We start from the raw sequence: 22,907 nt of genomic DNA, 5'->3' as shown, positions 1-22,907 counted from the left end.
TGTCTGTATTTTTCTAGGTATTTCTCTATTTTCTTCTCTCTTCTTACCATGTTCACACAGATGTCCATAGTAGCCCGGCCCACACTGGCAGGTCCCTGTCACCCTGTCACAAGTGCCGTTATTCTGGCAGTCACACTTGAGCTGGCAGTTGGCACCAAATGTCCCCACAGGACATTCTGGCACATAGATGAGCAAAACGGGAAGACAGTTAGCCACAATCCACCTAACGACTGAACACTTGCCCCTATAGGTTTAGTTAGCATGCTATAGCAGATCATTAATGCAGCATTGGCACAAACAGGTGCAAAAAAAGGACCAAATATGCTGTGTGCTGATTCTATATACAGTATAAGTGTTAATGTCTCACCTCTGTCACAGTGTGCACCAGTCCAGCCCAGACCACAGGTGCAGTTGCCAGTCACAGAGTCACACACTCCACCGTTACTGCAGTTACAGCGGTGCACACAGTCCACCCCAAACCAGCCTGGAGCACAGCCTGGAGCCAAACAAGCAAATTAAGCTAGGAAAACATGCTGCAATACTGAAACTGACATGAACTGAACAACACCTGTTTAAGTGCTTCACCATCAAGACAGAAAAGACAGAAACAAAACAAGAAACACAAAAAAGAAGACTACGGGAAAAAAAGAAAAATGCAATACTGAAAAGAGAAACATCATCACATAAAAAGTGTTTTTTTTTAGTTTATGCCAGTTGTCTAGATGTCCTTTACATTCCCCCTGCTGGTGTCTGTACACAGTCAGTGTAGCTGGAGATATCAGCGCTTGTTTTCCCACATTCAGAAGCAAAACAACTTGCACAGACTTGAAAATTGTTAGATAATCCATCACTGTAAACATGAAGCCTGAAGTGATTTAAACGACGACACTAATGAAATACTCTCGTCAAGGAGTCTAGACTTGGGAAGAATCGGGTGATCTGAGGTTGTGCAGAGTCTCATAAGGGTCATGAGGTCAGAGATATAACTAAAATGGACATGTGGATGTACAACAACAGTGTAACAATAACACGAACAGTAGGTTGAAAGCTCACCATGTCCACAGTCTTCTCCTCTCCACCCAGGGCTGCAGACACACCGGCCGGTGACCGGGTCGTTCTGGGCCCCATCTCCACACAGAGCCACCCGAGCACAGTCCAGTCCATAATGCCCAGCGGGACAGGCTGGCAACACACACACACACACACACACCAAACATCTGTCATTTCAGTATCCAAATAGCATACTGTAACACTCAGCAAAAAAACAGTATGCCATTATTTATTCAGTGACCGCGTCAGTTTCAGATGGACTCACTGATATTGCAGCGAGCTCCTATAAACCCTGCTGGGCATTCACAGGCGCCGGTGGTAGGAATGCACTTCCCACCATTTTGACACTGACACTCTTTGTCACAGTTGGGTCCATAACGACCCTCTCCACACACTAAAAAAGTAAAAAAAATAAATAAATAAATACACAGCAAACAGTTACTACTTTTAAGACATCTCATCTCACAGTAATGAAAAGAGATGGCTTCCTTGATGGAATGTAATATGTCCCAGAGAGGTAGAATATTAGCTTTTATACGCACCTTGGTCACATTTAGGGCCATGGAAACCTGGGGCGCAGTAGCATGACCCAATCACTGGGTGGCAGAGCTGGTTGGTCTCTGAACACTGGCAGACCTGGTTACAGTTGAGCCCGTATGTTCCTGGAAGACAAGCTGAGAGGGCGAGATTTACATTTACAGTTTGTATACATTTTGGATGCCTTGTGAATGTAAGAATGATCGTATACGCCAATTATTTAATAAGCTTTTTTTTTTTTTCGGGGGGGGGGGGGATTTTAGCCTTTATTTGAGAGTTCGCAGTGAAGAGAGACAGGAAATCATGGGAGAGAGAAGGGTTGACGTCTGACAAAGGTCCCAGGCCGAATTCAAACCTAGGCTGCCCCAGACCACTGAGCCACCAGGACGCCCAGCTTTTTAAAGGAACTGAGAAAGAGTGGGATTGGCACACAGGATGTTATGCCTGCTCTGCACTACTCACTCTGTTCGCAGCCGTTGCCTGTGAATCCAGGAGGACAGCCACACTCTCCAGAGACGTGGTGGCAGGAAGTTCCCTGAGGGCAGCTGCAGCGCTGCATGCAGCCCTTCCCATAGGCACCAGGCAAACATGCTGGATGTTTGAAAAAAAACAAAAAAAAAGCAATGACAGATGTTTATAGCCACAGGTCAAACAGAAACACCTGTGTTGGCAGGGTTTGTTTTCAGCACAGCCCCTGTCATCTGGAACTTTCTCTTGTCACAAATGAGAAACAAATTCACTACCTTCCAGCAAAACAATATGTTCAGATGTTGACCGTTCTGTCCATTTTAACTGTACTTTTTGTTGATATATCTCATTTTATTGCTTGTTGCTATGTTTAGTTTCAATCCAGTTTTTTATGTTCTGTTGTTTTCATTCATACTTTTTTCCTCAAAATCTCTTTGAGTCTCCTGAAAAGCACTATTCAAATAAAATGCATCATCATTATGGCTATCCATCTCTAATCCTGCTGATGCTTTTAGATGTTGTGAAATGTATCATCATTTCTGTTACAATACCAAACTAAACTTCCACCAGGGGTCACTAGAGTGTTAACGGTCTACAACATGGACACATTTCTTATAACAAGTTTGTACCTTTATCACACAGTTTTCCCCTCCAGCCTGGTGGACACTGGCAGTCTCCAGTGCTGTGGTGACATGAAGCCCCGTGCTCACACTGACATCGCTCCTCACAGCCTGCGCCAAACTGGCCTGCTTCACACGCTGGACGGCGGTAAGTAGAGGAGAAGAGGAAATTAGGGGTTATATTTGAAGATAAATATATATAAATATAAAGTATTGCCATCCCAACAGCACAGTTTCCATGGTGCGGGAGTTCCCATGAGGTAAAAGTTTCTGTAGATTCGTTAATTGTGCTTAGTTATACAGTAGAGGCTGGATTACCTTTCTCACAGTGTTCCCCAACCCAGCCAGGACCACAGCTGCACTGTCCAGTCTGTCTGTCACATTGGCCGCCATTCTCACACTCACACTTCTGCTGGCAGTCCGCCCCAAATCGGCCCGCCACACACTCTGTGTAAACATACAGCGGCATGCGCAAGGACAAAAAGCAGAAACACACACACACACACACAAGACAAGACAAGAGAAAGAAAACAGAGATGTCATGATATGAAACCACATACTAAAGGGAAACTTGCTCTGTGACATTTCTGCTGAGGACAGCGATACCTTTTTTTCCAATAATTTGCAGTCAGTTGGACCTAGTGTACAGTTGGCAACCAAAGGTGGCAGACACAGAGTTTGGAGGGTAAAGAACATTCCAGCAGCGGGATTAGAGGTTTCCTGAGCCTGAAGAGGGGGCCGGGCCTGGCATGGTGCGCCCAGGGAAAGGTTGTAACAGGCACAGAGGGAGGATAGTGTGTGATGTGGAGCGCAGAGGGAGAATGAGCCAGAATGTCTTTGCGGGGTCGACTGAGACATTTACAGAGCAGACTATGGGGTCCAGCAGACTTGTCTGTGGAGCGAACACACACGCTGCCAGGGAATAACTCTACTTTAGGCAAAAACAAATGAGCTAAGGCAGCAAATTAAACTCAGACTAATGTATTTCCTGAACACAGTAAAACAACCACAGGCCACTGTTCTAAATGGTTACTTGCATTTCAGGTAATGTTTTTCTTCGGCATTTCTGTCCAGACTAGTCTAGCCAACGTCATTACGGTTTTCCAATCTCAAAAATTCTGATGTTTTTCAGCAAAATTAGACTTATATCAAGTTTTTTTTAATTATTACTGAATGTGATAGTCTGTCAATCCGAGAGTTTGGATAGAAATTGATAAGTATGGGTAGAAATGTCAGATTACACTGTATGTGTGGTTAAGTGATACATGGAGACGCTTCCTCATAGCATCTCTGTCTGTGTGTGTTGCTGGACTTACCCAGTTCACAGGCTGTGCCCATCCATCCCTTGGCACATGTGCATTTTCCATTGGTCTTGTTACAGGTAGCTCCGTTCTGGCACAAGCAGCGCTGGCGACAGTCTGCGCCATAAAAGCCTGAGGGGCATTCTGGGAGAAAACAGACAAAACTGTCTTTATAATCTTGTGACCCCTCATTTAACTCTTGTGCAGCTTAGATCACCTGTATCACTGCGCTCTATGCTCTGTACACTCACCTTCTGTGCAGTTGGGCCCAGTCCAGCCTGGTGTGCACACACACTGCCCACTCGCCGGGTGGCAGATGCCATTGTTATGGCAACTACAGGTCTGGTTACATCCTTCCCCATAGAAACCAGTTGGGCACGCTGCCAGGAGAGAGACAAACAATATCATTACCTTTTGATGAACTCTGTTGATCAAAAGTGGAAATTCCAGCGTCTTGGTAAATGATACAGGCCATACCATGGGGAAAATCAAGTCAATACTTTCTCATGTGTGATCATTTCTGTGCTGGATTGTCCCAAATAACTTTGAAACTAAGTGTGTTTTTGTTCCATTGTAAGTCAGTGTTACAAAGATGGTGTTGGTGCAACGATGCTTCTACTCAACCCAGTCCTGATATGAACCACCAGGCTCTGTCCCCACCTTCCTTTCATGCCGTGTCATATAACTCTTGGAGTTATGGCAGCGTAAGATTATCCGTGTAATTTTAAAAGATCTGTGGTATGTCTGTCACTCACTCAGGTTGCAGTACGGACCGATCCAGCCAGCGGGACAGGAGCACTCCCCTCTGACATGGTTACAGCTCCCGCCGTTTAGACACAAGCACTTCTCCTGGCAGTCCAGCCCATAGAAACCCTGCGGACAGGCTGAAACACACAAACATGGAAAGATTAGCTCTTACTAGCATGCTGTATATAAAACTGATGAATTTGGCTTTGACTTTTGTATGGGTATCACTGAGATATGACCAAGGAGCTTCTCTTACGCTTTTCACAGAAGGTTCCAGTCCATCCCACCTGGCAGGTACAGGCTCCGCTCACATGGTCACACGCTGCCTTGTTGTCACACTGACACCGATGGCGACAACCAAGACCAAACATACCCGCTGGGCATTCTGAGGTGTTCACATGAGACACAACTTAGACAAATGGATCAAGCTTTGAAGCTTAAAATTACATTGAGTCATTTGATTTGAGTTATTTTTAAAAAAAAGTTTAGTTTGGAGTGATAAAATGGAGGTACAGTGATAAACTAAATAATGAACAAACAAAAGCAAAAACCAAAACAAATCAAGATGACAAGCAAAGACTAAACTGTATTAGATAATCGAATATTACATTATTATATAACCCAGAAAGAACATTGGGACCCTTAACAAAACCCAGAACACAAATAACATAACCACATACTCTGATGGCAGCGTGCTCCAGTGTAACCGGCCTCACAGTTGCACTGGCCAGTCACGGCATCACAGCTGCCGTCTCCATTCCTACAGTCACAGGTTTCAGCACAGTCCGCTCCCCAGTGCCCCGCATCACAGGCTGCCACGGAAACATCAAAAGTGTGTGTCGGACATCACCGGGAACATGTTTTTTGGTATCAGATATTTAGTCACAAAAGTCAAAGTCTCGGTTTTCTTACATGATTCACTTGTACTTTACCTTTCCTGCAGTTGTGCCCGGTCCAGCCAGGGGCGCAGGTACAGCGGCCAGTCACATGGTGGCAGCGAGCGTTGTTCTCGCACACGCACTTCATTTGGCATCCCTGACCGAAACGTCCAGTCGGGCATGCTACACAAGGAAAGAACGATTTAAAACCCTGAGAGTAATCTACCCCAAACTCACTCCACCAGATGCACAAAAGTACAGTGAGTTCTTATGACAGTTTTAGTGTTGTGATTGTGCCATCAAGTGGGGTTTTTTGAGAGAAATGGTCGTTTAAAGTGGAATAACATTTGTTTTTCTCTCAGTGAAAATATGTCTGAGGTGGTTTTCAGGCTGCTGAAGGACTGTATTTATAGGCTGGGTAACGTTGGGATTAATGGTCCAGGCGAAAACCTACTCATTAATCTTCTAACATCTACAGCACTGTATGATTTCTACCACAGTTTTCAAAACAATAACCCACAGTGCTACGATTCACCTCAGCTGGTTGATGATTGAATGCATGTTGCTATGGAAACTTTCCTACAAATCCACTCCGTGGATACTCACAGTTCTGGCAGAGTCTGCCCATGAACCCTGGAGGACAGTTACATGACCCGTTGTGTTTATCACACACGCCGCCATTCTCACAGGCTGGGCAGGTTTCCTTGCAGCCTGGACCCCAGAAACCCTCCGGACACACTGTGGCAAAGATTGTGCATTATAATCAACTGTAATATTATTTTCATCATCATCATGCAAAAGGTGGTATTTCTGCAATAATTTTAAATCAAGCTGTCAATAAAAATGTGTATACACTCACAGTTCTCACAGTGCTTTCCTGATGTCCCCGCCGGACACTTGCATTGCCCGGTCACTTTGTCACACGGGGCGCCGGTACAGTTACAAGGGAGGGCACAGCCTGTACCAAACCGTCCCTCTGGACAGTCTGCAACAGGACACAGCTGGGGGATTAGTCTCAACAAGCGAGGATAAATACTGAACACCACTGAGCCTCGTGACATGAAAAAAAGCACGCCCTCTGCATGTGATCTACAATGTGAGAAAACAAGGTACAGACTACCATTTTGACAAAAAGGTACAAATGGTACAACTCATTATACAGGGCCAGTTACCTTGATCACAGTTCTCTCCACGGCGACCAGGAGGGCATTTTCGTTGGCACTCCCCGGTCACATGATTGCAAGACACTCCTGGCAGACAGGTGCACTTCTTTTCACAGCCGGCCCCATAGGTACCCGGGTCACATTCTAGAGACAAAGCAGCACAGAACGCTCAGTTATCCCACAAAGATGGAGGTTATACATGTAACTCTTCAGAGCAAAACATAACCTACGATACATGTGATGCCTCATGATGAACATGATCTTTATTTACCCTGAATAAATAAAGGTAAATACACACAACTATATAACACAGCTATCTGCTAGTGTGCTCACCCTCTTTGCACGTGTTGCCTTGGTATCCGGGTTTACAGACACAGGTGCCATGGCGACGGTGACATTCCAGAGTGTTCTGCTGGACGCACTGGCACTCCTCAGAGCAGCCTGGTCCAAAGGCCCACTTGGGACAAGCTGGGGGAGAAAACAAGAAGGAAAAGAGACACAGAAGACTTAGAAAGACTGTTTTCACATTCACACCAAAAGTCTGATCTTAATTTATTTATCAGAATGCTGCAATTTAACATATGTGTCATGTGAAGTCAGAGATATATGATATGATATTTAGATTAAGATAATGATGATAGATTAAGATGAAAAAAAAAGGCTCCACTGAAAACATATGGACACCTGCAATATTAGCCAGATTATTGGACGGTTGTTTGGATATGAACAAACACTGGGAGCCTGTCAGTCAAACTTTTTAACAGCTGGGCCTCTTGACATGAGAGTTCAGGGGTGAAAGATCACAAGATGGTGATGTGTGAACAGTGGGACTCACGTAGGTGGCAGAACCTGCCGTAGAGCCCGGGGTCACACAGACAGGCTCCATAGGTTCGGTGGCAGCGCCCGTTGTTGGCGCAGTTACACTTCTTGTTGCAATGCTTCCCATAGAAGCCCTTAGGACAGCCTGTGTAGAGGAAAACATGATAACTTACAGTAAGCTTCAAATAACTACTTATGAGATAATGAGATCATGTAGTGGTGGGAAAATGTCAGTGCAGATTAAGTAACAAAGACATTTTTTTTGTATGGGACAAACAGGGACCACTCACCATCCTGGCACAAGTCTCCACTGACCCCAGGCGGGCAGCGGCAGTTTCCAGTGACAGGATCACAGCTGGCACCATTCTTACACTTACAGGGGAAGGAGCAGTTTTTACCAAAATATCCCTCGGGACAAGCTGTGGGATTGAAAAATAACAGGGTTTACAAAATTGCTCAACTGTCAAGGCTGACTTAAGAATCTGTTACGGTGGTGAGCACTATATGTGTATATGTAAGACAATAGGGACAATGTGTGTGTGCTGAGCCAATCCTCACTCTGGTTGCAGATGATGCCTGTCCATCCGTCAGGACAGTCGCAGCCATTTCTCTCCAGACTGCACTTTCCTCCATTGGAACAGTCGTCACAGGTCAGACTGCAGTCATTGCCAAACGTGTCGTCCAAACACACTGAAAACAAGAGGACAGGGGCATGTCTCTACATATTCCACCAAGATCTGTTTCTGAAAACCAGAAGATACGGCTCAAGTTTACAAATGCGTCTGGTAAACACTGCCCTACAAAGCCAAAAATGTCCTGGCCTGCCAAAACTATTGTTGGTACAAAACTGAACTGTATATCATTTAATAATACTTAAAAGTATATTTTTTTGTTATTATATCTATATCCCAATCATTACCTTTGACCTTCACAAACACAAAATATAGTTACTGCTGCTTATTTGTAGGGCAGAACAATAACTGTGCTTTTTTTCCTTGCTTAACATCAGGTATAAGACGGTTACGAATGTGCCGGTCTTGAGCGAAATTCTTACAACTCCCAGTGAGGTAACATTCAATCTTCAGTGACTGCTGTTGTCAAATGAATCCATCAAGGTTGGGCGACACAAAACAGCGCCTTTGGGCTTCCTGCTTCGGGCCCCAACTAGCTGCCAGTGCATATAAGCCTCACCATTACAGCCAGCAATGCTGTGGTGGTACAGTATGTAGGAACAGCCTGGGAGCATGAAGCACAGCAATTAACCCCCACCGTGTGGTCTGTAATTGCCTGCAGTAAATGAGGCTGTCAGACAGCTCTACCTCCTGTGAGTCAGACACAGGTAATCAGATACAGGTTGCTGGTTAATGGTAATATGTGGGTAATTGAGGGGGGTGTGTGCTAACCGAATTTCTCTGCCAGGTTACTCTCGGCCCTCAGCTCCCCCTCGTCGTCTTCGTAGTCGTCATAGCGCTCCAGGGGCTGACTGTAGTCCTGGAGCAACGTGAGCTGGGGGCGAACGAGAGGCAATTCGACAGCGCCTCCACTGGACAGGGCCTCGATGGCGTCCTCTAGTGCTGTGGGGGGAGGGGGAGGGAGAGAGAGAGAGAGAGAGAGAGAGAGAGAGAGAGAGAGAGAGAGAGAGAGAGAGAGAGAGAGAGAGAGAGAGAGAGAGAGCATACATTACACACTCCAAAAATATATGTCTTAACAAGTCATTTAGTCTAGTTTTAAAATCGTTTTTTCTTTAAAACAAGTGGAAAAAAATCAGCCAGAGGAGTGACATTTAACTTATTTCCAGTGCACTTTCATCTGTTTTGAGAACTTTCTTAATATTCCCAATACTCAACCTAATTCATTCTGAAACAAGTTGGTCTGAAGTGGAAACAAGTGAAATGATCTCACCCCACTGGCAGATTTTCTTTGTTTTGTTTTACGTAAGGTTTTAAAAGTAGACTAAATGACTCAGTAAGATGGGTATTTTCTCGCAGTGCAGCAGCAACAGATAGCCAGGAGCCCCACTGGAGTGATTCCCACTCGCCCACACCGTTTAATCTGATTGCTGATACTCACGGATGCAGGAGCGCCGGTCCTCGTCCAGACGGAAGCCCCGCCGGCAGAAACACTGGAAGGAACCAGCGCTGTTCTGGCATGTGTGATCACACCCACCGTTAGCTGCCAGACACTCATCCACATCTAAACAACACAGACACAACACAGATTCAAATGCTTTCACTACATCACCAAACCTCTGGGGAAAAGATGAGAAAAGCCAAAAACAATTTAACAGAACTGTGCTCAATTTCCTCATGTTATACAATGAACTAAAACAAAGACAACCTTGTGCACTCTTGCCGTTCTAAGTTCAACTGGAACTCCTCCAGATTCAACAGAAATAAATACTCACAGTCTCATAAAAGTGTGAGTGTCATTCACTTTTGACTGAGTGCAAAACATACCATCGCAGCTACATCCATCTGAGTTGAGCCTGTACCCTGCTGAGCAGTAGCATTCATAACCCCCGGGGTAGTTGGTGCAGTCCTGCTCACAGCAGGAGCTCTGCTCTCCACACTCATCCACATCTGCCAAACCAAACAAGCAGCAACACAAAAATTACGATCTGAGTACAGTGATATGCTTCCCTGCTCACTGAAAGATAATACGATTTGAATAAGTGGAATAGCCAACTATGGTTGAGATTACAGATAAAGGAGAATGCCACTGAATTTCAGCTTAATGTTATTCCTTTTTCCTTACGGAGTTTGGTTTGTATTAGTGAACAGACAATCACCCTGTCTATAGTGCATTATAAGAGCACTCATAAACATTCATAAGATGCTTGTAATAATAATTCATTCGAGTTTATATCCATACTGTTTTATAAGTGCTGATGTTTTGTTTTTTTTATATTTATTTTAGGCATTTTATGTTTTATTTGACAGAGATAGTGAGAGAAAGACAGGAAGATATGGGAGAGAGAGAGGGGAGGACATGCAGCAAATGACCGCAGGCCGGATTCAAACCCTGGTCGCTGCGGGAAGGACTGAGCCTTATATGGTACGCGCTCTCAAAGTGTTGCCAAGTGTTGATACTGCATGCTATTCCCTTACCAACACAGGTTTTGAGGTCATCGTCTAGTCTGTAACCTTGGTTACAGGAGCAGACAGGGCCGCTGTTCGAATGTTGGCAGTGATGGGAACAGCCGCCATTGTTGTTCTCACAGCTGTTCACTATCTCCATCTCAATTCCTATCACAAATTCACAGTAAGATCAGATTGCGTCTTAATGAAATGTTTCAAATAGTCATATATTAACTAAAGATAAGGTGCGATATGTTATAATAATATTGAGAGAAAGGGGTTAAACTCACTGTAACACTGCTTTCCATCGGACCCCAGCTCATAGGCAGTGTTACACACACAGGCGTAGGATCCGAGTGTGTTATGGCAGCCATGAGCACAGTTGGCCGCCTCTGTCTCACACTCATCAATATCTGTGAAAAAAACAACAAAAGAATGTCAACAAAACAGAGCAATGCATCTGGATTGCACAGCCTCTGCCACCAGCCCATCTGTGCTGTTCACATATCAAATCCATTATCCATTTCTGCACTTGGTAGCAGTCTTTCACACACTTTCAACTCCATATTGCTGTAGACCCACCAAGCTGATAAACCAGTTGATGCAAAGGACAGTGGAAATCTTTCTTTCTTTCTTTCTTTTTAAAACAGGGGCAGTGCACATTGATTGATCCGAGGGTAAATGTGCCAACTGGCATCTTTTCAACTGCAGTCCCTGTGGCCAGGTATTATTAGCCAAAAACGAATCTTCTTAAAACACACCTTTTATTAAAACACACACTTAGGTAATGTTTTTGATTTTGCCCACGTTTTAATCTTGTGTTTTTTCTTAGGTTGCTTTATTTTTATGTAATTTTATTTCTAACCACTATTCTTTTGAATGTATTTCCTATATTTATTTTCCTGTTTTTGTTTATACGCCTTCTTATAAAACACTTTGTAAACTCTATGCTACATAAATAACATTTATTATTTTCATTATTTTTGTTACTGGCGATATTACCTTGACAGGTCTTCCCGTCTTCTGCCAGGATGTACCCAGCTTTGCAGTCACAGTGAGCCCTGCCACCATCGGCCTGGCACTCATGCATACAGCCTCCATTCTGATCTGCACAGGGATTCTGCACTGTAACACAGAAGCACACACTCATAAACATAAATTTGCATGTCAGTCAAATGGGAAACGCTCCCGGCACAGTAGGAGAACACTGTAAAAATCTGCTGTCACACATCGTAATGCGGAGCACATGGAGAATCCTGAATCCACACCACCAGCCAGTACCCCATCTCTATATTGTTCTGGGTCCTCTCTCTGCATAGTTGTGTGTGTTTAACTTGTATAAGCCTGTCCGGCATCTGGGATGAGAACCTTCAGCTCTGCAAAAATTAGAGGAAGCTGTTCACAGCCAACAATTACAAAGTAAAAGCGTCTAAAAGACAGTAATTTTTGGGGGGAAAAATCATAATCTTTCCACCCCCTGAGAACTGTCCACTGCACAGCCTCAGAGACCAGGGGAGAGACAGAGAGATACAAAAGAGGAAAGGACATCAAAATACTAATTTGGAGAAAAAACACTGAAGAAGACTGCTGTGATTCACTCCAATTTAATGTCTCATCCCATGAATGACAGTTAATCCTATTCAACCACAGACATCCTGTCAGATAATTGCAATTGGCAGCAAATGCCTGCAATGTGCTTTTCATGTTATGACAAAATCTTCAGAATCACACCTTCAAAATCTTCCAAAGTACTTGTCATCCATCCACTATAATTAGTCCTCATTCACAACATTCTTCAAAAGTGAGTGTGTTGCATGCTTGCGTGTCCTTAGTGTTGCATTGAACCAGAATCTGGGAATAAGGGCACTCACATTTACAATGTTTGCCATCCTCTGCCAGTAGGTAATTGGGCTTGCAGCGGCAGCGGAAGTGAGCCGGAGACTGCTGCACGCAGTAGTGCTCACATCCCCCGTTACTGATGGCACAGGAGTGGACAGCTGAACAGACAGATAAACAGAGGGAGTGATATATCAAAAGATTGTTTGACAAAAGGCCAAAGACACAGAGAGGCAGAGACAGAAAAACACATTATTGATGATTAGCAAAGAACGAGAAAATAATGAATTCTAGAAAGGTATCTTTGCAGAACAAATCAATTTCCAAAAATCCAAACTGCATTCTCATATTAGTCGTTTTGAGTTTTGATATGGCTGCACCGTCACATTCACAGGAATCTTTCTGAGAGAGGCCGTGACCCTCCAAATTGATACTCATACAAAACGCCGCACTAAATACCTCAGGGAATTGCTATGCTCCGAGCCATAAAAAAATCACCACAGAATGGCCAAAAATCACATAGAGACTTGAGCAGCAAGGCCTCTGTGGTGGACAGCACTCATACGTTGATGAGCTGAGGGCAGAGCCAGCTCAATCATCTCTCCTTTCTCTGTTTCCCCTTGTCTCAGCAACAGATGAAATCCCGGCGGACGGTCTGGACTTGATCTCTTCAGGGAAAACAACAGGTACAGTAGAGGCTTCACAGACCGCCGTTCTCATACTAGAAGCCTCGAGTCAAGATCCATCCATCATAAGTTCACGTCAAAACCCTGAGTCCCTTCCAGCTCAAATATTATGCACCCACACGCTAAGTGTGTGGGATACATCTGACCTCTCCTGGCAGATCAAGAGCTGGATAAGCCGAGATGAGCTGAGAATTGATCTGAGGACATCTGCTCTTCTTTTTCTCCCTGTGCGTCTATGGTGATTGGCATGCATTGTGAGGTTTGTTATCCAATATGCGGTCATGCTGTGCGGTGCATACTGCAGAAACAAGTTTATTTTTCTTAAAACAAATGAAAAAAATCTGCAGATGGTGTGACATATTTACAGTTGTTTCCAATACAGTTCCACTTGATTCAACAATTGTCTTGAAGTCCGTGACAATATCGTGATCAAAGGAAATTCTTCATACAGAACAAAAAGCTGATTTGCATTGTGAACAAGTTAGCTCACCCAATTTGCATTTTATTCACTTGTTTTATAGAAAATAAGATTCCAAGACTGTACACTAGCTTTCTTTGTTAAAATGGACATGTTTTGCAGTGTACAGTATGTCCATCCAGGGCCTCCATACCATGTTAAGAACACCGTAAGTCTCACTGATAAGCATCACCTGGGAGTCCGTCCACATGTGCACTATGATTATTAGTGCAATCAGTCATCTCTCCACATAACAGCCGTCACACAGAAAGCACTCAGGGACACTTGGGTCCCAACTACAGTATCTGCTCTCACTCCAACCACAAGGCAACATAACAAATTTACATTACAAAGCCAAGAAAAGCAGTAGGGATTTCCATTCTAAATGTCAGAGAGGACGCTCTGTATACATTCCTGGCTGCAGAAACCGATACCAGGTTTATACTCTTCCTCTATCAGCTGTTTTTAAAAACCCGAGGCTAATGCATCAGGCATGACAGAAACAAGGTGCAGGTACTACATAAACACTTTGGAGGTCAAGAGTGACAGGATCACACACAGATTTGGGAAATGAAGCTTACTTGAGCTTTCAAATACCACACTGACAATTTAATGCAGGGGGAAGGTTTGCTTCATAACTAAACCGAGGCCTGGAGATGCCTGGATAACTGAACTGATACGGTCTCCAGTGATTCCTTCTTCAGCACACAGTGGGACTACTCTACATTTCTAGCTTCTCACATCATAATTGTGCCACTGTGATTTATTGAGCTAGATGGTAACTTATACAATGAATCTATTGTGATTTCTAGATGATTTATGCATTATCTGGACTTCATCTTTGTCAGAATTTAAAAAATTCCATGATCTCATGAACACACAGAGTGAACACCTTTGTTTTACCAAGAACTGTAGTTCAACCAAAATCAGTTTCATGGATATTATAGGCATTAAGGAACCAACTAGTATAAAGGAATCAACTAGTGACTGATCTACACAAAAGGCCCATGGATAGAAGCACTATTTTAAGAGGGGATAGCTATAATATTCCTCAGAAGAATCTCCCCATAAGCCAATTTAACCATATCTGACCCATATAGATGTACAGATATATTCAGAGAGATGGATATATTATGTAGAATGGATTCAGGCTCCATGGGACAGTGTGAGTGTCTTCAAACACAGAGTGTCCATGGAAAAACGAATACAATTCGGAATGCATATTCCGCCCTTAACAAACATATTGTAAAAATTTTCAAAATGTATTGGCATATTTTAAGAACAGACAATACTCTCCCCGATTAATTCCAAATTCTTCCACATATGGTCTACACAAGACGTCCAAAATAATCTACAGGACTTGCTGGTTAGAGATGATTCACCCCCAGCGCCTTCGAGGCACAGCTTTCTTCAAGATCTCCAAGAGGGGAATGTGCACACTCTGCTCAATGTGGTTTTACCAAATGCAACTCATTCAATCATCCCACAACAGGCGAATTAATCAAAATCAAAGGGGTCATCTCTTCCAACACCATAAATGTGGTTTACATGATAAAGTGCTCATGTAGAGAAGCATATGTGGGCAAAACGCAACACTGCCTAAAAACAAGACTATCTGAACACAGAAGCAGCAGTAAAGACTTTAAGAACACAGCTGCAGCTCTTTTCTTCCAAATGAGACACAATCTTTCATCGTTAAAATATGCGAGTATTGAACAAGTGAGGCTACCCTGTAGGGGGAGGCAACGTGGACAAACTGCTGTTACAAAGAGAAGCCTTTTGGATTCATAGACTTAATACTCTGTCGCTAATTGGATTAAATGAAGAATGTGACCTCAAACCTTCCCTGTGAAGGAATTATGATGGACTATAAAATGTTACTTGATGGGATGCTTTTAAACTTTTGTATATCACTTTCATGTTTTTAATAGTCTGTTTACTCCTTTCTATTTGTGACTCCACCTATGTGTAGCTATGCGTAATCACAGCTTTTCTCTCTATAGGCACAGCACACCTGACAAACAAGAGCATGCTGAGATAATAAGACAAGAAATGATATACAGGAGTAATTGTACTTTTGTTACATTATCCTGACGAAAACCCAGTAGGGTTGAAACATTCATATAAGTCTAAATCAAATTCAGAGTTAGCAGCATTATTTCAGTGTGCAGATTCATGTTCTTTGTTCAACTTGCCACAAGTTTGCTGCGTTACTCACCAAGGCAGGTGCGCCCATCCACATGCAAGCGAGAGCCAGGGTTGCATTCACAGTAGTAGGAGCCCCTGGTGTTAATACATCTGTGCTGGCAGCCTCCGTTGTGGACCTGGCACTCATCAATATCTGTAGGGAAGGAGGGAGGAAGAGGAAGACAGAGGGAGGCAGAAAGAGAGAGTCGGGAGAGAAATTAGTGCAATTTTACTAAATCCTCTCATTATCAAAAAAAAAAAAAAAAACAGTTCTGAGGACTAAAGCCCGGAAAGCTGCCAGGCTGAGAGAGGAATTTAATGCAGCGTTTAGGATAAAGATATACTCCAACAAGAAAAGAGATGATGGATGAGGAGTAAAACTACTCTACAAGTGCATTACTGCCCAAGCAAACAAATTCCCCATGTGGTAGCAACTACTGAACATTTAAAACCAAATTTAAATTCCTTTGCTTCTTGTCAAAGTCCCTTGGGTGCAGCAAACATATGGAAACTAAAATCAAAGGATGCAAAATATACACATTCCACTAAGCCAAGCACGGAGATGATAAACAAATAAAGAAGGGGGCTCTTTATCTGAGGAACTTGTGGTGAACGAAACAGGACCGATTCTAGTGTGACCAAATTTCAAATCAAACAAACCATTTTCCTAAACACATCTCATTTTAAGGGTCAAAGATTAATAAATTGTTTTCTGAGTTGCACAGCAGACCCCTGTGAGATCTTAAGTGACTGATGGTGCTCGGCTCTGTTTGGACTACTGCTAACGCTCCGTCTGGCACCATCAGAAGGAAAATTAGGACATGAAGTCAAACTCACCTCCCATGACCTACACAAACAGGATCATTGACAGTGACAAGCTACTAGTCTGTTTCATACACTTGTAATTCAGGATTACCAAAATCTTCATGTTGACATCACTGGAAAGGCTGCCAACTGCATGGCCAAATTCTTACAGCCATCACAACATGAAACATTAAAAGGTGAGTGTGAACAGCTTTTGGCCACTCCTGAATGCCTGTAAAACAACTAACACATCATAAAAGACTGATGGTGAGGGCCAAGTTAAATGTCTGGTTGAGTAATGTGTTGTTCAGTACAGTCCAATTTGCAAGTCCCCACTCCAAGCAGCTATTTTCTGGAAGAAACTATTTCAAGAATTCACAGGAATGAATTGTTTTTCCAAACTAGGGGAGTAATATTCTCTTCTAGAGAGGAACAAACAGTGGACTGTTGTTGAAATGTAACCGTCTCACCACAGTATCCTCCCATGAGGTCTTCTGGCATTGTCCTTTGTAAACAATGCAAAATTGTGAAATTCTTAATATGCATTGAACTACAGACAAATCCCATTAGTTTTTGAACATTCATCAAAGTGGAAATCCCCCCCATTATGACAGTCATATACCCTGATGGGAACATTCATTTGCACATAAATACACTCATATAATCACACTGTCATGATGGTGCATCCCCCTTTTAAATGGCCACTTACAATAACCTACAACAACTGTGGCTAACATGATCGAGATATTATTCCTTGTGGCCCGTTGTGGAGGAGGATATGAAACCAAGAGTCACTGTACCAGAGGCAGAGAGTCTGGCTTCCAGACCCGTTGTGTCACGCTATGTGGGATGGAGGCAGCATGGTATCTGGACGAAAGCATCTGAGCCTCATCGTGCACATTACACGCTGCCACATCACTGTCTTGATGTTACAGCCATATGAACAAACAGTACACAAAAACAGTGTGTGATCTCCCTGAGAATATGAGATCAAGTCCTTAAAAAACTTAAAACCCTCTTCTTCTTCTTCCTGGGGTTACAGTACATAATGGAGGGGATATTGTATATTGTATTCGTATTTCATTTATTTGACTTTGTGAAATCGTAATGGCTATAATATAATAAATGAAACATAGATTTTCCTTTTCATACAGAACAATAGGATTACATGAGCATAAAGGGGCGCTTGTTTAATGATATCAGTAAAACTGCCCAAAAAAAAAAACCTGCCCAAAACTCTGTTGTTGAATTATAGGTATATCCTATGGATGAACCCATCTACTCCCTTTGGACGCTCCCCAGGACAAGGATATCCCGCTACATCTTCAAATATAGTGTGTGGGACAGAAATCAGGTTCTAAACTTTCCTCTTCTTCTCCCCGCTGCCAAAACCTTAGCTTCACTTCCAGGAAAGCTGGCAAGAACCCTCGTTTTTTTTTCCAGCCATGCTGCATGCCATCTTTTGGTTTGGTTTTTCATGAAATCAGTCCAGCGCTGTGGGGCTGCTGCTGCTCTGTCGAGTGCAGAGCACAGTGAGTGAATCCCCTCCAGCCTGGTTTCCACGTCCAGAACATGATCCCCCCGAGCACGGAGCCAAAGCCTCAGCAGCCGCTGGTTTAACAGAATGCACATTAATTCTTTGCCCGCAGCCACCGTCACCCTGGTGTCTTCCCTTAGTCATGGAAAAACTGTCTTTCTGTTTTGGTTGGTTTCCTTTAGATAATTTGTTTAATGTGTGCAGAAGATAAATGATTTCTGAACTTTTTTTCCAAGAATGTCATGTAATTACAGCTGTACTCCACTAATGCAGCGAGATTATCACTAATATGGTAATAATAAATGTAAAGCATGCTCCATCTTGTGTATTTATCCCTGAGGGCTGCTTTCTTGCAAAACATGAAACCAAATATTCAATCATCATCATACTGACACAATCTGTCAAGTGTATATCAAGTCCTGTTTGTGTTAGCATTACAAAACATCTCTTTCATGATTCATATTTCATGGTAAGTGTGCTAATCTCCGTGTTGATAAAAGCAAGCCCCCCTGGCTCTGATCAAGTGCACAAGTTATCTGGGCAGTGCCAGGCAGCATGCACAGCAGACTGATACTGTATCAGCAGGACTGATTAGCCAGTCTGACTGAGCCATGTTCTACCTCTAGAGCGGACAAAAAAACACCTGACATGTGTCATTAAACCCCTGCTTATGTACTACTACCTGCATGAAAATGATGGGAAGATGGAAAAAAAATCAATAAGGGTAGAAATAGAAAATAAAGACAAAAGCCATTATGAAACCAACGCATGGTATTATAAGTAAAATTTAAGACTGCATTGTCTCACTCAGTCACTCAACTATATACCGTCAACTATATAAAGTCACCTTCATGCTTTCATCTTGCATCTATCCTGCACTAGTACTGTAGACAGTTCTTTCTTGAACATTATACAGTCAAATTACATTATAATATTGTAAAATAAAATTCTAATGTCACTCAACTGCATAGTTACTAGACCATTCCTTTTAGCTTTTAACTTTTCACATCTGAAAGAAGAGTAAGTCTTGATTTTTCAAAACCACTCCTTCACTTGAGGATGGAGCCAAAGTGCAGCATTAGTGCAGCAAGTAGTAAAAAGTAGCATCTCCACCATGGTACAACAGTACAACATCTGTATTTGGAGTGTGGGATGCATCACTTACCTGCTCCCACGTAGCCCGTGTTGTAGCCATGGTATCCATGGAAACAGTGTGGCATATAGCAGAACCTTCTATAGTAGCTGTGTGGATAGTTTGCACCAGATACCAGACAGGCCATTGCTTCAAAAAATATCAAGAGGAAAATCCACCTTGCTGATGACAAAGCCATGGCTAACAGCAAAAAGTTGCAGACTAATGCCTCACAGAGCAAGAATATTCAAAATGACTGTTTCAATTCAAAAAGAAATGCACAAAAATCTAATTTACAAAAAATAATGAAACAACTTTAATATTGTTTTGTTGTTAAGACATTGGCTAGAAAAAAAACGCCCATTAGTGATCAGCACTCCAAAGAAGTCTGGTCTGATGTACATGGCAACTCATCTGTGAAGCAGAACTACTTCTTATTCACTCTGCCTCTGCTGATTTCTCCCCCTCTTTCTGCATCTCCCTCTCTCCCTCTCTTTCACCCTCCCTCACACTCCTAAAACTAAATGTCCATCACATTAAAGAGCCTCCTCCCTCTTTCTCTCTCTCCCCCTCTTCTCCATCCTTCCCTCTCACCCCCAACCTAAACTCTCTCCCTTATACATCCAACACCATTAGAACTGAAGAAGAATGATACTGCATTTTGACATAAGCAGCGATGTGATGAATAGCAACAGTGAACAACTCTGTTCCCTCATAATGATTTACTACAGTGGGCCATTGTATTTTACTGTCTCTTCAAAGACGGTTATATGATAAAAAGGCCGATTTATAAGGGCACATCATTCAGGTATGGGAGCATAAAGAATGTGAACAGACTAATTGATTTAGTATGGTTTTCTTTTGATATTGACGCATGTATAAAAAAAAAAATAGCTACCAAAATATAGCCACCAAAGTAATGCCAAATTTGATAAGTGCCAGAAGTTGAATTTGCTATTTAGAATCCAAACATCTGAGAAAGGAATGAGTCTTGCAGTGAAACCGTCTACTCAGGAGCGAAGCACTGTGCTCTCTCATCTGTTGCCAACATATACATTTAAACACTGGTGAGCTGCACCATGGCAGCACTTTATAGACCTTAAAAAGAGCAGGACATGTTGATGGTCAGGAACACTTCCACGCTCTGAACAGAAATGGTCCATAAAGACCTCTGCAACATGCATTTGACTGAGCTTCATCCAGATATCACTGTTGCTCTTACTAATGCAGCCCTAAAACATGTGTAACAGAAACCTGTCGAGTCGTTACATCAGGCTGCAAGCATCTGAAGAGTCCTCAGGCTCAGACAGACCACCAGAAACTGATACAGCTAGCACACATACTGTACATATTCACAGATTCGCACACAACAACACATATAAAATGCATATTTGTGCAGACATGGCAAATCATAAATCATGTGGACAATGCCAGCCAGGTGAGGAGGGAAGCAGACGACTTGAGTATGGAAGACAGATGATAGGCTCAGAGCCATATCTGTAAAATAAAGCGCCAATGTAAAAATTCCTAAAAGAATACCAGAAAAATCCAGCAGAGCCCCTAGTGAGGAGGACCTGTTTTCCTTAAAAAACCTTTATAGGAAAAGCAGTCAATATTAACAAGAGCGTCTAATACCTGTTGCTTTTGGAAGAAGAGGCGCAACTCAATCGGCCTATTCAAATGGTCTTTATCTCTCTCTCTTTCTCTCTCTCTCTCTCTCTCAAACACACACACACACACACACACACACACAGAGCAACCTACAACTGAGTATTAAGAAGGTGCCAAGCACTGGCAGACCATTACCCCCTCCTTCACAGTTGTATTGGTCTGACCTGTAATGTTCATTTGGCATGACGGCTGGGGTGTTGACACTGCTGTACCCCGCTCAGCATGACAGCAGTTACTATTGGCCTCTCTCACTCTGATCCGTGCCATTCATATCAACGCTGCTCATTCATAACAAAAAAAAAAAAACATCCAACAATAAGACCAGGAGCTCAAAGCTAGGGAACTCTCCAAAGAGGATTATATTGTAAATTCAAGATTTTGTAAACATTTTTTTTTTTTGCGCTGAACAAAAGATGTATTTGTTCATTCTTTGTCTATGCCAGCAGTATAGGCAAATTAACATCCCACAACAGATGTGTTTCATTGACTAAATATAGCATGTTGCCAAAGACAGGATTCACCCCAAGTAGTAATGTGGTTGTGTATGATCCAACTCCACAAAAGTGGGCATTCTTAATAGCTTACTGAATTGATGTTTTCTCTCATCAAAATGTATATGGGTTTTGCCTGAGGCTTTGCACCAGTCACTCTCTATAGATAGTGCCACACAGGCAATTCTAAAACATCCATAATATCCACTGCATTCAGCCAGCCAGCTTCTTTTACTTCTGTAAATACTCCTGCCAGTTGCAGACAATTATGACATTAATGCTGTGGGTAGTTGTTTTTCTCCAATATACATCAGCGGCAGAGTGCAGATTGCTATGAAAGCCAGCTGTGACAACGTTCCCATCAGCTATCCTAATAACCATAACCTGGATCAGACCTCTTACTGGCTCCGTTAGGAGGCAGCCATGCTGCAGAGCTTTCCAGCTCTTCTCCCTCTCCTCTAGGCTTGGCTGTAGCACAGAGGAGTCATTATTCTGATTAAGCCAACCACTCAAAGAGATTCACTAATCAGAAACATCAAACTATTTTGGGGAAAAAAAATAAATCCCAAGGGAAAATGTTGGGAAGAAGCTCTGGTTTGGTGAGCACTGGTGCAGAGACTGGGCATCCTGCTAGATCAGTATGAACCCTGGTTTCAGGTACAGCTATGGAGGGTTAGGAATAAGATTTTGCTTCCAAGCAAATATATCAGCGTAGTAACAAAACCATTATACCATTAAAACACAAAGTGCGCTAATACAAAAGGGCAAATGCACAGGATAACTAAACAACTGTAAAACAAATACAGACCATAGTTCAAATAAAAGCAAGCCAAAAAATAATATATTTTTAAAAGAGTTTTAAAGGACGACATTGAGCTGGCTAGTGTGATTTTGTGCCTGATGGAGAACGCTCAATCACGCTTAGTTTTCATATCAAAGTAATGTATGTATTATGTAATATGTGTTAATGATCTGAGTGCTGCCTGGTTCAGAGTAGAAGACTCACCTTGACAGGTCTTGCCATCTTCTTTCAGTTTCTGGCCTGGGGGACACCTGCAGTAGAAACTTCCAATGGTGTTACAGCAAAGAGCCTCGCAGCCTCCATTGGTCTCTTCACACTCATTCACATCTGACAGGGAGAGACAAGGGGAAAGTTAATCCTGCAGTCTTTAAAAACGCATCCAAAAAGAGAAATTATAAAGAAGAAAGAACTATTGTAGTAAAATAAAGAGTGAAATGGAAAGTCAACGTGCTGTCACTGACAGGATAGAAAATCTGCGACAAAAACATCAAACATGTTGTTTAAAAGGTTATGCCAGTATGGCTTAGTGAACAAGAAGTGTCTTGGTGGAAGAAGCACTGGAATACGACTTTTTCCCCCAACAGCCAGGATTAAGAAAAAATGTCTCTCTTTCATTCATGTCAGTCTGATTAAGTTTCAAATGT

At 42.7% G+C, this 22,907-nt stretch overlaps 1 protein-coding gene across 1 annotated transcript in view; it reads right to left on the bottom strand.

Annotated features, from left to right (window-relative positions):
• megf6b (multiple EGF-like-domains 6b) overlaps positions 1 to 22,907 on the bottom strand; it is a 51,211-nt gene that overhangs the window by 2,284 nt on the left and 26,020 nt on the right. The window contains exons 5-34 of the mRNA XM_071526384.1: positions 22,468 to 22,590; positions 15,858 to 15,980; positions 12,532 to 12,657; positions 11,663 to 11,785; positions 10,951 to 11,073; positions 10,691 to 10,828; positions 10,040 to 10,162; positions 9,654 to 9,776; positions 8,987 to 9,157; positions 8,142 to 8,273; positions 7,874 to 8,002; positions 7,600 to 7,728; positions 7,098 to 7,232; positions 6,774 to 6,908; positions 6,461 to 6,586; positions 6,208 to 6,339; positions 5,656 to 5,784; positions 5,404 to 5,535; positions 4,980 to 5,108; positions 4,732 to 4,860; positions 4,228 to 4,356; positions 3,992 to 4,120; positions 2,994 to 3,122; positions 2,685 to 2,813; positions 2,050 to 2,178; positions 1,593 to 1,724; positions 1,316 to 1,444; positions 1,054 to 1,182; positions 368 to 496; positions 48 to 176 (exon numbers count right to left, since the gene is read on the bottom strand). Coding sequence (XP_071382485.1) covers positions 48 to 176; positions 368 to 496; positions 1,054 to 1,182; positions 1,316 to 1,444; positions 1,593 to 1,724; positions 2,050 to 2,178; positions 2,685 to 2,813; positions 2,994 to 3,122; positions 3,992 to 4,120; positions 4,228 to 4,356; positions 4,732 to 4,860; positions 4,980 to 5,108; positions 5,404 to 5,535; positions 5,656 to 5,784; positions 6,208 to 6,339; positions 6,461 to 6,586; positions 6,774 to 6,908; positions 7,098 to 7,232; positions 7,600 to 7,728; positions 7,874 to 8,002; positions 8,142 to 8,273; positions 8,987 to 9,157; positions 9,654 to 9,776; positions 10,040 to 10,162; positions 10,691 to 10,828; positions 10,951 to 11,073; positions 11,663 to 11,785; positions 12,532 to 12,657; positions 15,858 to 15,980; positions 22,468 to 22,590 — 3,903 coding nt within the window. The remainder of the gene's footprint in view (positions 1 to 47; positions 177 to 367; positions 497 to 1,053; positions 1,183 to 1,315; positions 1,445 to 1,592; positions 1,725 to 2,049; positions 2,179 to 2,684; positions 2,814 to 2,993; positions 3,123 to 3,991; positions 4,121 to 4,227; positions 4,357 to 4,731; positions 4,861 to 4,979; positions 5,109 to 5,403; positions 5,536 to 5,655; positions 5,785 to 6,207; positions 6,340 to 6,460; positions 6,587 to 6,773; positions 6,909 to 7,097; positions 7,233 to 7,599; positions 7,729 to 7,873; positions 8,003 to 8,141; positions 8,274 to 8,986; positions 9,158 to 9,653; positions 9,777 to 10,039; positions 10,163 to 10,690; positions 10,829 to 10,950; positions 11,074 to 11,662; positions 11,786 to 12,531; positions 12,658 to 15,857; positions 15,981 to 22,467; positions 22,591 to 22,907) is intronic.

The sequence above is a fragment of the Centroberyx affinis genome, unplaced genomic scaffold (assembly GCF_046629955.1).
Source record: "Centroberyx affinis isolate AG114_WGS23_722 - 3 ecotype Tasmania unplaced genomic scaffold, CSIRO-AGI_Caff_v1 ptg001408l_1, whole genome shotgun sequence".
Lineage (NCBI taxonomy): Eukaryota > Metazoa > Chordata > Actinopteri > Beryciformes > Berycidae > Centroberyx > Centroberyx affinis.
Note: the sequence above shows the minus strand (reverse complement) of the source record. Positions and strands in the feature narration are given on the sequence as shown.